This window comes from Mirounga angustirostris, unplaced genomic scaffold (genome assembly GCF_029215605.1).
Source record: "Mirounga angustirostris isolate CCGP_5_RB_7025 unplaced genomic scaffold, mMirAng1.0.hap1 SCAF_13, whole genome shotgun sequence".
Classification (NCBI taxonomy): Eukaryota; Metazoa; Chordata; class Mammalia; order Carnivora; family Phocidae; genus Mirounga; species Mirounga angustirostris.
Window position 1 is genome coordinate 96,172,028 of NW_026991721.1, and position 17,455 is coordinate 96,189,482.

Sequence of the window (17,455 nt, forward strand, 5' to 3'; positions counted from 1 at the left end):
CCAGTGACCAGAGAGGCTGGCAGACTAGTCCAGGGTTCCCCAGCTGGTGGGGGGCTAAGCCACATGCAGAAGCCATGTTCAGGGCGCCTTTCCAGGGCAGCACTGCTCCTCGGACTGGGGGAGGTCCCAGCAGCCTCCCCGGGGCGCCACGGACACCCCCAGAGATTTCTTGGGGCTCTGCCGTCTGGCTCCCCCAGCCCCGCGCCAGCCCCGGCAGCGCCCGATCCCCCCGGGCTGTCACTGTATACACCACAGCATTTTACTTCTGCTCTGGAGTAATGAAAGAGGCTTCTTTCCCTCAGAATTTAATTTCACGCCTGAGACTCGGTGATTAATTCCCTCCCCCTGCCCCTTCCTCCACCGCCCCGTCGGCCCCTCTGCTTGTAAATTCTGCGGTGTGCCACAGAATTTGTGTATTTTGCATCAATTAAGTGTCACATTGAGTAATTCTTCCCTGGCACCAGGTTTATTTATCCCAACCATCCCCTGCATGGGGAAGAGGCCGCAGAAGCTGGTGGGGAGGGAGGGCAGGTGCACATCTGCATCGCGATTTCATGCAGTCAAGCCCTTGGATGTACAATTTGCCATTGTTGCCTGCGACAACCTTATGGGATGTGGAGGCCGCACTACCCCCCTCCACCCCGCGGATGAACCTCGGGCTCTGAGACATGATGAGACTCACCCAAGGTCACAGTTTCCCTGTGACCCAGCTGGACCAGCACCTGGCTCTCCTGATTCTCAGCCCAGCCTCCTTCTGAAGAGCAACAGAAGGTGGGGAGGGAGTAGAGAGTCTTCTAGAAAGTCTCTACCCTCCCCCCCAGAGAATTCCTCCCCCAACCCTTCTCCAAGGGACATGAGCTAAGGACGGGGGAAATTTGCCATTAGTCAAGGAGGGTCCAGAGGGGGCGTCTGCTGCTCCCACCATTCACTCTTGAGCAGATCTCAGTATTAGATTATTCCATCTCAGGCCCCGTTTGCTGAACAAGGGTGGGCGAGACCTGGTTTGTGATCTCGGCTCTGCAGTGCGATCCTGGGCAGGTCACTGCACCTCTCTGGTCTCAGGGTCCTCCTCTGTCTGTGGCCTCCAAGACCTCTAAGCCAGCTCTAGGAGTCCAGGAGCCTATAAAAGCCTGCAATGTGGAAAGTCAGACCTCTGGCCCACCCTATACCAGAGCGCCCCCATTCAGCCTCTCGCAGACATCAGTGGTTCAGCAGCCCCAGGCCTGCTCTGTGCGGGCACGGGAGATCCAGCAATGTTGCAACCCTGTCTCAAGATGCTGGCAGGCTTCTGGGGAAGACAGATCTGTGGCCTGATACTAACCGCTGTTGAAAAGGGCTCTGGGGGAGGGGTGCCTGGGTGGCTCATGACAGTGGTGGCCCCTGGGGAAGAAAACGAGGTGGCTGAGAGCAGGGATGAGGGAGACCCCCCTCTCACACTGACACCCTTCTAGACTCTCTGAAGTTTTGCCATGTGCGTATATTACACTTTAACTTTTTCATTAAAAAGAAAAGGTTGTTTGAAAATAAAATGGAAGAAAAAGAAAACTCTATGAGTATCTAATGAGAGGGACCTGGGGGCTCCATCCGGAAGGGGTGACGTTTAAGCTGGTTTGTGAAAGATGAAGAGGTGTTGGCCGAGAGGAGCGGGCTGCTGGGCACCCAGGGGAGGGGAGTGTGGTGACACAGTGTATCACAAGTGGGGAATCACTGCCCGGACTGGGGTGGGGGCAGGGAGGGAGGGGGCCGGCAGGGCCGGGGACCTGGCTGGGACCAGACCCTATCTCCTAGCAGCCTACCTGGGGAGAAGTGGGGATGTATCATGTAGGCAGAGGAAAGCCTGAGCAGCTGGTACAGCAAGAGGAGGTCCCCAAGGCGGAAAACTCAGGGAGGCCCTTGAGGCTAAGAACTAGGCTGAGAGTAGCCAGAGCACCGCTCAGAAGCGTCAGGACCATCACACAGAATCCCACCAGCCCGGCGCCTGGGTCTTCCACAGGTCAGGGCCACGGGGCCTGTAGGCACTGCTTTCTCTTGCTTGGGAGTGTAAAATAGAGAACTGTTCAGGATGGCAGGTGTGGATTGCAGAAGGCTTAACTTCTGAATCCTTCTGGGCGCAGATGGAAACGCATGGCCCTCTCTGAGTTTGCCAGGATCGCAGGTGGGAGGAGACAGGACAGGACAGCTGGTTCCCCCATCCTGAAGGGCACCCCCGGCCAGTCTGAGGCCCAGAATCGCAGATTCAAGAAGTCATGACTCTCATGTCACAGGGTGTCCCTGGTCCTGAGTCTGGGCCAGACTCCAGGCACCGTGTCTATGAAGGGAGCTCTCACACACTCTCTCCCTCTCTGCTCCTCTCTCTGTTTCCCTTGTTGCATCTGCATCTGTCTGCCTGCCCACCCTATATCCTCCTCCTACCTCCCCCAAGCCCCTGCTTCGCGGTCATGGCTCTCAGGGCCTCTATCTGGCCTGAGTAGGAGAGTTTGGGCCAGAGTCTGGGGCCCAGGGGACACCACAAGCCATCCCACACTGGGCTTCATTCATGCTGGGCACCCATGGGCAGCAGGTGCCTGTTCTCGTGCTTGCCTCCCCGCCCCCCCCCACCCCCCTGCCCCTTCATCCTGCTCGGGCTGGCCAGAGCCACTGATGCTCTCTACCTTCCAGACCCTGCCGAGTCGATCCCCACCATCCTGGATGGCTTCCACTCCCAGGAAGTGTGGGCGGGCCACACCGTGGAGCTGCCCTGCACTGCCTCCGGCTACCCCATCCCTGCCATCCGCTGGCTCAAGGACGGCCGGCCCCTCCCGGCCGACAGCCGCTGGACCAAGCGCATCACGGGGCTGACCATCAGTGACCTGCGGACGGAGGACAGTGGCACCTACATTTGTGAGGTCACCAACACCTTCGGCTCTGCAGAGGCCACGGGTACCCTCACAGTCATTGGTGAGTGGGGAGCCCCTCTGCCAGGCCTAGGAACCTTTGAGAGCACCACAGTGTGACCTCTTCTGTAAAATGGGGTAGTGATCCCAGGCCTTCCTGCCTCCTGAGGTCACGAGGGTCAGAAGGGACCATGAGGGTGAGTGACGGTGACGAGCTCACAGGGCTTCCTGGCTTGTTGAGAGGGAGGAGTGTCTACACTAAAGGAAACAGTACTGATGTTAATCCAGTAGAGAGGACATACTGTATCCCATCAGAGGCGATACTCAGAATATTTCACAATAATTGATAGGGGCACTGATCAATCAGATCAGACTCGGGCATAAATGACAAGGAAGCCTTTCCAGGATCTGCCGGCCGGGTATCAGCGCTGATCCTGCCTGTTCCTCCCTGAGCCCGGAGTCCTGGGGCTCCAGGGGTCCAGCGAGCCCGTCTGGAGTGAGGGGCCTTCTCAGACCCTCCTGCTCCTGAGCCCCCAGGGCGGAGGGAGGGCACTGACAGCAGTGGGGCTGGGATTTGGAGACCTGTGGGGAATCCCACTCCCATGGAGCAGCTACATGGCCTGAGGCCCCATTGAGTGTTGTACCGAATGGCATCTTAAGGGTCACTGAACCTGGGCGGTGGGAGGAGGCTGTCCAGTGGTGATTCAACCCCCCTGCTGCAGAGAAGTTCCCTCCACCATAACAATTGACCAGAGCAGCCCTCCTCCCCCCTCCCCTCCTGTCTCAAGAGCATAGAGCTACAGGTCTGCAGACCCTCCGTGTTCTCCCAGCTCAGCTGGCCTCCTGGGCCTGGGGTCTTGTCCCCCGTGGCCCAGATGTGAGTCTCCTCCACATGGTCAAGGGCATCTTGACAGTTGGGGTACATTTATCTGCGGAGCTAGGAAGAAATCCTCCCCACGTGAACACATGTGAAGCTGGAAGAGCGGAAAGAGCCCCAAGAACCACTCTGGGAGTGACAGTGCATGATACAGATGCTTAGGTTAAAATGCTGAGAGCCCAGGGGATGGGGGCTCCTCACAGACTAAGGAACCCCAGCCAGCAGGGCAGGCGGGTGGAAGGACCAGCACTGATACCCCCCTCCTTGCCCTAAGTACCATCCACAATCATTCAGTCGGGTATGCCTTCCCCCACCCCCCGCCGCCCCCGCTGCACACACATTACACACAAACACACACACACGCAGATGTGCTGAAAGGTCACATGCCCACTTCTCCATACGCACATGCACACACGTACGGTGCCCATACACACAGATACACACATTCCTCCACCTTAACATGCTCACATCCAGGCACACGCACACGGATCCACAAGTAACCAACCGCCCACGGCGCGTGCACACCCCCACTGCCCCGTAGGCGTAGGTACACCTGACGCCCCTCTGACCCTCAGCTCCGCACCTTCCCCCCATACTGGCTTTGGCTGGACAACCAGGTTCAAGGGGAAGTGACGTAGCTTTTCTCTGCCTTCCACTCTCTCTGCCAGCCCCTCTCTGCCAGGTGCACAGAGAGGAAACCATGCTTTTCACATACACCCCCGTTCTGCCACCAAGCCTCCTGCCCAAGGTCACCAAGTCGTGCGGGGCAGCAAGGTGAGAACAGCTAGCTGGCAGAGCCCTGGGGGCCCCGTGGGTGACTGGGACAAGCAGGATGACACCTGCCTCATTGTGCACTGACATTTCCTGGGCAGGGACTCTGGGAGAGCGCGGGGGAGCCTGGCATGAGCAGACTCCTGCATGCTTTGACTGTGCCCCACTCAGCCAGGCTGCTGTCCCCCCTCCTCCGGGTGACCTTGCTGGGGTCCTAGGCCCCTGCAGGCCTCAGCCTCCTCTAGAGAACCCCAAGCCCATGGAGATCTGGGGAGAGAGATGGCCAGCCCGCCCGACACCAAGTTGTTGGGCACCATGGAAGTTTTGAGCAGGGCAGTGGCCAGCCACAGCATGGAGGGAGGATGGTACTGCCTGGGTCCAGGCTGAGAGCTGAGGGCCTGCAGCAGAGCAGGGGAGGTGCGGATGAAGAGCAGAATCATCTGGTGCATATAAAGGCCGTCAGAGTGGCAGAAGATAGCAGCTGGTTATCTCTATGGGTATGAGAGATGGGTGGTGGGGCCAAGGGTGCCTCCCTGTTTTCCGGGGTGGGGAACAGGGACGGTGATGAGCCAGCCAAGCTCCTGTCCTCCTTCTGAGCTGAAGGGAGCTCCCCAGGCCCACCAGGCAAGGGCCACCCGTCAAGAAAGTGTAGGCCGTCATAACAAGAGTCCTGACCCTGCCATTTGCCAGATGAGTAAACTGAGGTCTAGAGAGGGAATTCACTAGTCCCAGTCCCCCTCACAAGGAGTCTGGAGACAGAACCAGGGCCTCCCCCAGCCCACCCCCAGCCACACTGCTCCACGGTAAAAGCCCTTTTCTTTTGTTTTCCTCCCCTCTGCCTTTCCCCTCGCTCCTTCCCTGCTGGCCTGGCCCAGACCCCCTTCACGTGACCCTGACACCAAAGAAGCTGAAGACCGGGATTGGCAGCACAGTCATCCTTTCCTGTGCCCTGCTGGGCTCCCCGGAATTCACCATCCGCTGGTATCGCAACACTGAGCTGGTGCTGCCCGACAAGGCCGTCTCCATCCGCGGGCTCAGCAACGAGACTCTGCTCATCACCTCAGCCCAGAAGAGCCACTCCGGGGCCTACCAATGCTTTGCCACCCGCAAGACCCAGACCGCGCAGGACTTCGCCATCATTGTGCTGGAGGGTGAGCTAGGGCGGCCGGCACCAGGGTGGGTTTAGGCTGAGAGCAGGCACCGGTCCAGGCGCGTGCCTCCTTAGTCAGTCCTTCCATGGGCCCTGTGAGGAGATGCTTTTTCTTCATGTTCCCTATTTTGCAGTGGGGGAAACTGAGGCTCGGTCACTTGCCTGAGGTCACACAGCTCAGCCAAAAGTCAGAGTTGGGATCGGAACTCAGGTCTCTTAACCACCGTGCTATCTTGCCTCTGCCCTCCAAAATTACTAGAACCTCCCTACGAAAGAGGTCTTCTTTAGGATCCCAGAGATTTTCAATCTCACAGGGGCCCTGGGACTGCCCACCAGGAATCACTGCCTTGAGCCCTGCCTCTGCCTTCTTCCCTGAGCCCTCTCTTTCCAGCTGTCCCTCTCTCCCCATTCTCTGTCCTTCCCTCCAGTCTCATGGACTTTCGAATCTTCTCCCTGACTAAGGTCTCTTCACAGCAGGCTCTGTTTCTTATCACAGACCTGGGTTTTCACATGCTTCTCTCTCCTTTTAAAGCTGCTACCACCCAGGGCTCCTCACCCAGCACATCTGTATATGGTTGTTCAGGTTGTTCACTGCACAAAGTGCCTAACCCACAGGGCAGGACCAAGAGTAAGGACTGAAATCCAGCTTGAATTCCACTTGTCAGGCCATGAGCCCTGGCCCCAGGTTGTGACCACACAGAGGAGTCCTCTTTTTCTTATTTGCACAAGGATACAGTGAGGATTAGCCGAGGCCCTACCCTTACCAACAAATTTAGTGGTCCCCCAGCTCCTTTGTTGCTACCAAAACAAAACAAAAATCCCACAATCCTATTGCTTCCAAGGATTTTTCACTGTCGTAACAAAGACACCAAACCCAGGCAAGTCCTACAGGTTATCAGGATCCCACATGGGTCTACCTGTCATGGCCTGTGGGTCCTCATTCCTTGGGAGGTGGGACATGGGAGTGGGCATCGCCTTAGCCCTCACCCTAAGTACAGGGCCCAGTGAACGGCCCCTCCCTCAGCCCCTGCCTCCTCTTGTCCAGGCAGATCCTCTTCCCAGTGAGGAAGCACACCAGCCAGGCACAGACCAGTTTGAAATGGGAGCCTTACCTCTCTGGGGACTTCCTGTCTGACCAACTCCCCACACAGCGCATCTCCTCTCTGAGAGAACAGCCTGTCAATGGCCAGTTCAGAGCAGGGATATGGGAAATGAGGCTGGCGGGAAGGACAGAGAGTGGGGAAGGAGGGACAGCCAGAAATGAGGGTTCAGGGAACGAAGCAGAAGAGGGGCCAAACCTGGTGGGCAGTCCCAGGCTCTTCCAGGCACCTGGCTCTCCCCTGGTTTTAGGTAAGAGTTCCCCTCCCAGAAATGGGGCTAGGGGCTGGCAGACTGGATTAACATCAGCATTTTGGTGTGAAATATGGGTGGGATGTAGAGAGCCATGTTACATTGGCCTTACTTTTTTTTGTTGTTTGTCTTAGCTTTTACTTGTTAAAGTGCATAACACGTACTTTAACCCTTTACAACAATCCTGTGGGGAAGGATGGCCAGGCTCAATAATTACACGCCCCCTCTTCCATGGAGGAAGGTGGGGCAGCGGGGTTAATTGTCCTGTCCAGGGTTATTGGGTCAGCGGAGCCTTAAGTTATGGCCACACACACACCAGTGCCTCTGGGCGGCAGCTAAGCCTCAAACCTGAGGCTTTTTGCTAACAGGACTACAGCACCCGGACCCCCACCTGCAGGAATGAGAGCTGGAATCGGACTCTGCAGGTCCAGCCCAATCAGGTCCTGCTTCCAGGACCTGTCTTTACTAACACAGGGAGGAGAAAGGCAGAAAAGGAAAAGTCGACAGGAGCTGACATTTATCAGGCACTTACAAAGCGTTGAGCAAAGCATCTTTAATGCAGTTATTCATTTCATCCTCACAGCATCGGTATGGAGAGGGTGTATTCACTATCCTCCATAGTTAAGAAATGGGAAAACTCAGAGAAGTTAGGTAACTTGCCCAAAGACACAGAGCTCATAAGGGGCCGCGGGCGGATTCAAATCCAGGAGTTAGAAATCCTGTGCAATAATAATGGGTACCTCACAGGGTGGGGTGGCCTGGCCGGGCTGTCTCTCTGTGGCTCGGTGACCCTGAGGGGGGCTCCTCGCTCCCTGCAGATGGCACGCCCCGCATCGTCTCGTCCTTCAGCGAGAAGGTGGTCAACCCCGGGGAGCAGTTCTCGCTGATGTGTGCGGCCAAGGGCGCCCCGCCCCCCACTGTCACCTGGGCCCTGGACGACGAGCCCATCGTGCGGGATGGGAGCCACCGCACCAACCAGTACACCATGTCGGACGGCACCACCATCAGCCACATGAACGTCACGGGCCCCCAGATCCGCGACGGGGGCGTATACCGATGCACAGCGCGGAACTCGGTGGGCAGTGCTGAATATCAGGCGCGAATAAACGTAAGAGGTGCCTGTCTACATTTAAATATCAGAATAGGCTTTTGAGTTCCTTTGCCATCTCTGTGGTTCCCATTATTCTTGTGGTGATTAGTACTTATTATTAACTGTCATTTTGCTTTTAGTAGCGGTCTCTCTCCTCTCTTTCTCCCCTTTTCCCTGCCCTCCACAAACCCGTCACCCTTTCTTGTGCGTGCGTGTCTGGTACAGTGTGCCCTCCTATGCATTCTCATCCCCTCCTCCTGCCCCTTCTCCTCTCCCAGTCTGACCTGCCCCCCCATTCCTCCCCATCAAATCTCTCTGGCCCCAGGTACACTCAGCACCCCACTAGCAACCACCAGCCCTACCAGGGCCTTGTGAGGACAAGGACAGGAATGGGGCAGTGGGGCCAGACTTGGCCTTCGATGGGGGTGTCCACCAAAGCTGTGCTCCCAGTGTCCTCCCACTGAGCCATCCCCAAATCACTCCAGGAGGTATAAGCAGCCAGGAGCCAGGGCACAATCTTCCCCCAGTTTCCTCCCTCCCAAGGCCCAAGCCATCAAGAATGGGAGGCTCGGGCTGGGCGGGGGTGTCCCAAAGCAGACACCCCCAGGAGTGGGGGAAGCAGTGCTCAGGTGATCATCCCCAGATCTCAGCTCTCTAAGTCACTGCAGTGAGAAGAGCCTCCTCTGAAGCTCTTTGCAGGCCTGTCAGGTCCGACTGGTCCTCATCTGGTCCCTCCAGTGACCCCTGACCCAAGGGCAGAGGAGGAGTGGGGGAAGGGCACTTGTGGCTGCCATGGAGCCAGGTCTCCGACCCCGCATGAGAAAGGTGGCCTCCCGCTTAGCTACCTTGCTGTCTTCAAACTGGAAGGGTCAGACTTACAGGGTCCTGGGATCCCCTGGTGCGGCCCCTCACCTCCTGGGTGGGGAACCTGAAGCCTGGAGTTTCCTAGACCCACTCCAGCTCCCTGCCTGGTGGCTTCTGAGCCCCCTTTACCACGCCCACATTGCCACCTGCCTAGCCACCCAGCTGAAGGTACCCCCTCCTCACAGCCAGGGTGACCAGGGTCCCCCTTTTAGGGCCCCTTCTCAAGGAACCACAAAACGCACTTAACCTGTTTGGAAGGAAATTATCAGCTCATCCAGTGAAGACCTTCCTACGGCCTTTTAAATATTTAATATATACGAGATCCTTTTTGGTAGAAGACCATTATGCACAAGTTGAATGAAAATAACAAAATCTCCACATTGCTGTTGTGACCCGCAAAACTTAATCTCCTTGTAAATGAGAACTTGCCCTCCCAAATCCCAGTCACTTCTTATGAGGCTTCAGTGGGCTCACATTCCCCATCCCATTAGGGGGATGGATTCTTGCCCCAGGCATGAATGGAACATATCTGTTTGCAACCATCTGAAGCTAGTAACAGGGAGTCCCGGAGAGACCATGGGTGCTCGCAGCTTCAGCCTCAGCCTTGCAATACAGGCTTCCCCCCCGCCACCGCCGCCCCACTGAATTTCCATCCCCTGAGAGTTTCAGAGCCAAGCAACGGAGAAGAGAGTCGCAGGGCAGCTCCTGGCTGTCCCTGGCTAACCGCATGGCTTGTCCCTCCTCTGCTCCTCCTCCCTCCTGACTCCCGCCCAGGCCCCCCCAGCATCCGGGCGATGAGGAACATCACCGCCGTCGCCGGGCGGGACACCCTCATCAACTGCAGGGTCATCGGCTACCCCTACTACTCCATCAAGTGGTATAAGGACGCCCTGCTGCTGCCCGACAACCACCGGCAGGTGGTGTTCGAGAACGGGACGCTGAAGCTGACCGACGTGCAGAAGGGCATGGATGAGGGGGAGTACCTGTGCAGCGTCCTCATCCAGCCCCAGCTGTCCATCAGCCAGAGCGTCCACGTGTCTGTCAAAGGTAGGCCTCCCCCGGAGCCAGAGCCCACCGGGGCTCTCTCCCCCGCCGACGGCTCACGCAGAAGCAGCCAGGCCTGAAGGAGTGGCAGGCCAAGGAAGAGGGTCCTGAGCGGGTGTGTGGGAGAAAGGGGGCAGGGGGACGAGTACCTCTGCATGCAGGGTCCCTCGGTGGGACGCAGGACAATGTGGCCCTGACCTGTGAGGCAGGAGGGGCCGGTGATGCACAAAGGTCCCCTTCTGGGCAAGAGGCCGGGTCAGAGATGGCGGGCCGTATCAGTCAGGAGGGAACCACGTGACATCAGCAGGGGCCCAGCAGAGACCACCAAGACGGGGCGAGAGGCAGGAGCCCGGGGGCAGAAGCAGCAGGAGGCTGGCGGGAGGGAGCAGGTAGTAGGTGTCTGATTCCCATCCCTACGCCTGCTCATGTTATTTGAGGCCTACAGAGCACTGCCTAACAAAACCTCAGCCCAGGCCCTTCATGCTCACCTGGGCCGGGTGTGTGTTTTGTGCAGGGGGACTTAGCACAGTGCCTGGCCCATAGTAGCCATTCGCTAAATGCCTGCAGATTCAGTGAACGCATGAGTAGAACTAAGGCACTCAATGAATGTGTGAGCAATGACGGCTGACCCCTTGGTTCTGGGGCTGCATGGGTGTGCCAAGCTCCGTCCCAAATACATTCTTTGGAACTGCCAGGCCTGGAGACTTTCCAGGCGGTGAGTGGAAGCAGGATGGCCTGGTTGCTCCAGAGCAGGATAAGGAGGGGGGGCCCATCAGGCCTGGCTGAGGAGGCGTCAGGCAAAGCCGGGCAGCTGGGGTGGGAGGTCACTAATGGCCGTAATGGGTAAGGGTCCGAGTGGGTTCAAGCCCTGGGAGAGCCTGAGGCTCTGGGAGCGTGGAGATGCCAGCCTGGGGCTCCACGAGGGAGGAAGGAAGGCTGTGGTCTCCGGCCACCATGCTAGTCTCTAGCACCAGACCACAGTCGTTGTCATAATAAGATGGATACAGCTGTGGCAGGCCCACCACACACCAGTTGCTGTGACCGGCTGCTCAACACGCTCTGTCTCATGAAACACCAGCACTGCCCCCTTACCTCGGGCAGGTACTATTTCATCCCCAGTTTCCAAGGCAGAAACGACTGAGGCACAAAGAAGTCAGGAAATTGTCATCTGGAAGCAGAATGTTTCCCGGGCCTGTCTACCTCCGGGCCCTGGGCTCTAACCCACAGCTGGGGGAAGGCCGGGCTGGGAGGAGGAAGCTTTCTCCACGCTCCACCTCAGGAATAACGGAAGAGGCCTTGGGGACCCCCTGAGAGGGAGTCAGGAAGAGAGCTGGAGTCCCTGAGAAGGCTGAGAGCCCCTGTCACCAGGGCAGCAAGGAGGGGAGGTCCTCTCCATATCCCCGGGACCCCGGGGTGGAGAGGGGCCCATAGGCAGGAAGAAACGGCGGGGGGGGGAGGGCGGTCCCAGGCCTACGAAGGGGCCCTGGCACAGGGGAAGGCCCCAGTGGGTCCCAGGTGCCTGAAGCAAGATCCAAGAGCAGCTCTGTGGACAGAAAGAGGGAAGTCTAGGAGAAGGAAGAATTTGGGGAGACAGAGCCCGCTTTGGGTTATGGCCCCTTCAAGCATGTGGTGGTAATGCAGGTGCAGCTGGAAGTGTCTGGTGGACAGCCAGGAAACTGAACAGTAGCAGCAAAAGGCGGGGTGGGTACTTCCCTCCCTTGCTGCACATGTCACATGCATCCTTATGCACCCACCACCTGTTACAGTGCCAGACGGCGAGTGTTTCTGGAGCTGAAACTGAGACAGTAGTCTGGGTTACAGTGGTTTGCTGGGAGGCCTCGCTTTGAGCCCCGACCACGGTGGGGCCGTGGCCATCTCAAGCCTGCGCAGGTGACAGGAGACCCGAACGGCGTCAGCCTCCCTGCCTCCTGCTGCTACACCCTAGCTAGGCTGAGGGGCACCCTGGCCCCTCCTTAGCCACGGGCCTCTGTCCCGCTTGGAGCGGTGGGCCGGCAGGAGCCTCACAACCCCCAGGCCACATCCTCAGCTTGGTGGCGGTAGGAGCCGGCAGCGCCTGCCTACCCCCTCCCAGCGTCAAGGGCTGCCGTATCCATTTCCATTACAAGCAGCGGACCAGGAGTTTACGTTGTGAACATCACGTATTAAAACATCTAACCTTTGCTCCACTCATTTTGCCCGCCCGCACCAGTGAACATTTGGCCGGGTTTGTTGGCTTAAAAAAAATAAATAAATAACAGGGCTCCGGCAAGCCTCGGAGTACGCAGAACATTCTGAAAGCTACTTCTGCTCATCAATTATTCAACCCCATTCAGGGAGCGATCAGTCCTAATGAATTGAATCTGATGCATTCCGTCTCAGCGACTCTCTGGGCCTGTTGTGATTGTGTTAAACGACAAGAGGAAAGCGGGAGAGTGTGTGTGTGTGTGTGTGTGTGTGTGTGATCTAGAGGGCAGAGCCCATGCACCAGGCACGCGTGGCTCCCACACCCAGCACAAAGCCCGGCATCCATCAGACGCCATGCATGTGAATGGGGTACAGGGCATGTGTGCCCACATTCCCTCTTCCCCGCCCTCAGGGTCTGAAGATCCAGCCCTACAAGGATGGTGGTAGCTTGTTTTCTCTCCAGACCGAGAAGCAGCATTTGTGTGCGGGTCTCTGGGACCCCCTGCCCCTGCCGCTTGGAAAGCTCAGGTCCTCCCTCCTCCCACTCCCTGACTCCCTCTCCCCACCTCATTAGAATGCACTTTTGCAGAAGAACCCATCAGAGCTGATTATGAGCACACGGCTTGATTAGCTGATGTGCTATTCCAAGAGCTACTCAAGGAGGAGGGTGGAGGAGGTGCCCCTGGGCGTGGACCGGGGCCCTGACTCTGGGCGAGGCGGGCCAGGTCCAGAGGCAGCGCTGCTGAGCCCAATACCATCACCTGGCTGGGACCTGCATCCCACTCAGGGGACCAGAGCAGAGAGCCAGGGGATAGCAAAGGGCAAGGTGGAGGTGGGACAGGGCACTAGACCCTGGGGATCAATTAGAAGTCCCTCCCACCCCGCATCTCTCTGGGGGCCATGGGCTTGTGGGCAGGAAGGCGCAAAAACCCATGCTGCTCTGAGGAACTGGAAACACCTGCTGACCCCATTCCTTCTGGGACTGCTGGCCTTCTGATGAATTTTTCAAACACTGAGCTAAGAGCAGAACACACCAGACACACACACACACACATGTGCAGAGCCCTTTGTGCATGAGGATGCATGCATGTACTCATTGGTACTTACTATATGCATGTCCATGCAACAAATATACGCACACTAACATGTCCATTGTTGCACGTGCGCGCACACACACGCATGTTGGCAGTCACGTGTGCACAAATATTGGCTCCGTCCCTACCCTCCTGTAAGGCATCATTCCTGAGCCACAAAAGGTGGCTGCAGGTGGTACCATATGAAACATTGCCCGAGTGAGCCTGCTGTGGCCTAGCAACTTGGGAGGACCGAGGGGAGAGAGTGGGGATGCTTTGTGGGCCACTTGGGCTTTGGGGCATGTACCGCCGACTGGCAGGGGAGGGCAGGGCTGTAGGGAAGGCAAGTGCTCCTCTCTGGGCATCCAGAGACATCCTTGGCAGGATGCTAAGAGGAGGGCACATAGATCCAGCCTAGATTTGATGTCTTTAGGGCCCCCTGTAGCTGAAAAATAATGTAGCATAAAAGCATCTCTGGACACGCGGGCTGAATGTTTAATTAACTAAGAAGGCAGGCTGCAACTGGGGCTCCTTGGCTTTAGCTCAGTGAGAGAACATCTCCATCCCCACAGCTGAGCCTCTGTGGGCCTCTGGAGCCAAAACAAGGGCATGAGGGGCTTGCAGCCCATGCTCGGCAAGGCTGGGACTGGGAGGTAGCACCAGGCCCCTGCGGAGAGCAAACAGAAGAGGACACACACATACGCTCATTCCCAAATGCCCATGCTCCCCACCCACACTGTGTCTTCCCTGGCTGCCCAAACCGGTGCCTGCCATGTGCGTGGAGCCATTGGAGAAGCGCCCCTTCCACCCTAGTAAATGGGTTGGGGGTTTCTGTGATCATAGGTTGGGGCTTACGAAAAACCTAATCACCTGGCCAAATGCCTGCTATCCGCAGATGTGGAGGTTTGGAAGAGATGCGCCAGAATCCACAGGAAGGGGATACAATGGGTTCCATAGGAGCAGAGTGCCCAGTTGTACTTGGGAGAGGGGGGCACCAGGAAAGCTCCTGCCGGCAGCCCTATTCCCCAGCAGAGGGGCCCTGGCACACAGGAGCAAACAGCCGCTTCGGTGCACAGACAGGGCTCACGATGATGACCCTGGTCATGGTGATGATGGGGACGATGGTGTAGAAGGAGCGCCTACTGATTCAGTGACATTTACTGTGCACCCTCTGTGTTCTGGGCACTAGCCTACAAATGCAGCTACGCTCAAGACAAAAATCTCTACCCTCAGGGAGCTTCCATTCTGGGGGGGCAGCAAATGGATAATGCATAAAATATATAAAAGATGCCCCATGTCAAAGAGGGAGCGGGGATGAGAGCGTCAAGAGGAGTGGAGAGTGGGGGCGCCTGGGTGGCTCAGTTGGTTAAGCGACTGCCTTCGGCTCAGGTCATGATCCTGGAGTCCCGGGATCGAGTCCCGCATTGGGCTCCCTGCTCGGCAGGGAGTCTGCTTCTCCCTCTGACCCTCCCGACCCTCCTCCCTCTCATGCTCTCTGTCTCTCATTCTCTCTCTCTCAAATAAATAAATAAAATCTTTAAAAAAATAATAATAAATAAAAAAAGAGGAGTGGAGAGTGGTTTGCGATTTTAAATAAGGTGGTCAGGGAAGGCCTTTCTGAGAAGAGAGGATTGTGTATAAAAAAAAAAAAAAAGGACACCAAAGGAAGTTGTTATTATTATTCCTAAAATATTAGAGACTTTAGAGATTACTTGGTCCAACTCCTCCATTTTTCAGATGCGGAAATGGAGGCTCAGGGCAGAAGCAGGATGGTGGCACAGGAGGCCGAGGCTAGAACCCAGCTCCTGCGCACGGCTCTCTCCCCATCCCCATGCTCCACAGGCAGATGCCCCAACTCCCCCTGGTGCCCGCTCTCTGCTAAACAGGTGCAGTAAATAAAAAGGCTCAGTCTCAGAGACAGATGATGAGAGACACCATAAAGAGTTTATGGTCTGGGCTGGCTGTCAGCACACCGTCGTCTGCGCGACACTCCCAAGCAGGTGGCCATAAAGGCTTTATGGTGGCCAGAGACCTCCTGGACTGCCACAACTACGGTATGTCCCCAGCCACTCCGTCCTCTGGCCTCTTCACCATAGTAGCACCTTGCTCTGACCCCACCTCCCTCAGTGCGGAGTTGCCCTCTCCCCTAAGATGACTGTGGCCAGAGCAGGGCGTCCGGAGACAGGACCATGGGTCCCATGGCATCTGTGCCCCCTACATTCAGGCTGGGCATTGGGGAAATGCTGGGACTCAGGGGCAAGAGGGGGCCCTTCGTGCAGTTGACACTCAAGTGGTCCCTGGTCATCACTGCAATAGAGGTGGTCAGAACCCAACTGCTGAGGATCGCTTTCCCAGAGGCAGAAATGGACCGACACACATTCAATTAGCTCACATCTACGTCTGAGCGTTGGGGAAGACATTACTGACTCACGGGTCAGAAAGCACCCCCACATCTGGGCAGCTGGCCATGCACCCATCACTGAGCCCCCACACCCTGCTTCTCAGAGCCTTTCGCTCACGGGGCTCCTCCCGCTGTTCAGCGAGCCTGTGAAGGAGCCGGGATCCCTAGACTTTCTTCTCCCTCCTTCTATGCCTGCAGTTATGGGGGTATCTGAACAGAAGCCTGGAGCCAAGAAATTCTGTGAGCGGCTCTGGCCCCTAGCACTCCCACCAAAGGGTTCCCAAGGGGACACTTATCAACCACAGCATCACCCCGCCTTGTCAGCCTGCAGCAGGGGCAAAGGGTGGAGGGGGGCCAGGAGCCTGCCCTGGATCTCTGGCAAGTTGTCTGGTCGTCTGCCTCCCACAGGACAATTGTGCTCTTGAGTGTTCTAGCCAGCCCAGGTGAATGCCTACCCCCCAGATGGATACTGGTTGGCTCCTGATACTGGTTGGCTCCACTCCAGTGGGCTCTCAGGAGCCATCCATGTTATTCCCGAAGGCCATAAGGGAGGGACAGCCCCTGGTTGGCCTCTGCCTCATGGCTCAGCCTTTTCCCTCTCTCTCACCCCATGCACTTTTTACAGCATTTTTGTCCTTTAGCTCTCTGCCCAAATGCCACCTCCTCTGGGAGGCTACGGTCACCCAGTCAGATGATAGGTCTCTCGGCTCAGAGTTCAGCATCTGTATATTCAGGTGGCACTTGTCCAATAATCATTGAGGGAAATATCTTGCCTTCCCTAGCAAATGATGAGCTCCTGGGGGTTCTATCTGTATTTTAAGCATGTTTCTACTTTCTCCAGCCCACACGGAGCATAATAATGCCTTCGCAGACTAGTCATTTCATAAATATTAGATGAATTAGTTAATTAATGAATTAACCTGCCTTAGCAACTTGTTCCATTATCCAAATCCCTTCTTACTGAGAAAGACAGTCTTCCCCTTGCTTGAGCTAAATCTCCCTGCCTAATTTCAGTCTTTTGCTCTCCACTTGCTCTGTTCACAGAGGAAGCATGGCGCTTGACCATCCACCCCCAGGGCATGGTCCTTCGGCCTTGACAGCCCCTCAGTCCTCTCCTCCTTGGTAGAACCTCCCAGCTCCTTGCTTTGCCCACACATCCTCCTCTGCAGCCTGTCACTGCCTTGAGTCTCCCCTGGGTCACATTCAAGTGTGCAGAGGAGCTGGTTCTGGGGCTATGGTAGCAAGGGCCTGACCCCCAGGAAGGACCAAGGGATAAGCTCCTGGTTCCAAAACTCCATAGCATAAATACAGCGTCTTGAGGAACAGCATAGAAATCCCCCTCTTTTTCTGGATGGACCTCCATCCTGTGCTCTCCCTACCCCTTGCCCCCGTGACCATTAAACTTCTAAGTCAATCCAGGAAATAATATCTGAGCATATGTTCATTCATTGACTCACCCGCCAGGCATTTATTGGGCTCCTGCAATTTGCCAGGTAAATAAGTCCTAGTTACTGCCCTAAAGGAGCTCCCAGACTCCTGTGGAAGGCGGTAATGCAAACGGCCACCCTCCTGCCCTGTGATCGGTGCCATGATGAAGGTGTGCACAGGTGTGGTGGGACAAGGGCAGGCCTCACGGAAGAGGTAATACGGGAGCAGGCTCTGAGTGGACAAAGAGGCATTTCCCATGGGGCCTGCGGGCTCTAGCTTTGGGCCTCTGTGGGAAGGAGAACTGGATCAGGCCTGGTTCTGTTTGGCCTAGAGAAACAAACTAGAGGCAG

The 17,455-nt window shown here is 56.7% G+C and overlaps 1 protein-coding gene across 1 annotated transcript in view; it reads left to right on the top strand.

Annotated features, from left to right (window-relative positions):
* DSCAML1 (DS cell adhesion molecule like 1) overlaps positions 1–17,455 on the top strand; it is a 320,533-nt gene that overhangs the window by 221,760 nt on the left and 81,318 nt on the right. Inside the window, exons 3-6 of the mRNA XM_045892888.2 lie at positions 2,659–2,937; positions 5,397–5,672; positions 7,840–8,136; positions 9,750–10,022. Of these exons, the coding sequence (XP_045748844.2) occupies positions 2,659–2,937; positions 5,397–5,672; positions 7,840–8,136; positions 9,750–10,022 (1,125 nt within the window). The remainder of the gene's footprint in view (positions 1–2,658; positions 2,938–5,396; positions 5,673–7,839; positions 8,137–9,749; positions 10,023–17,455) is intronic.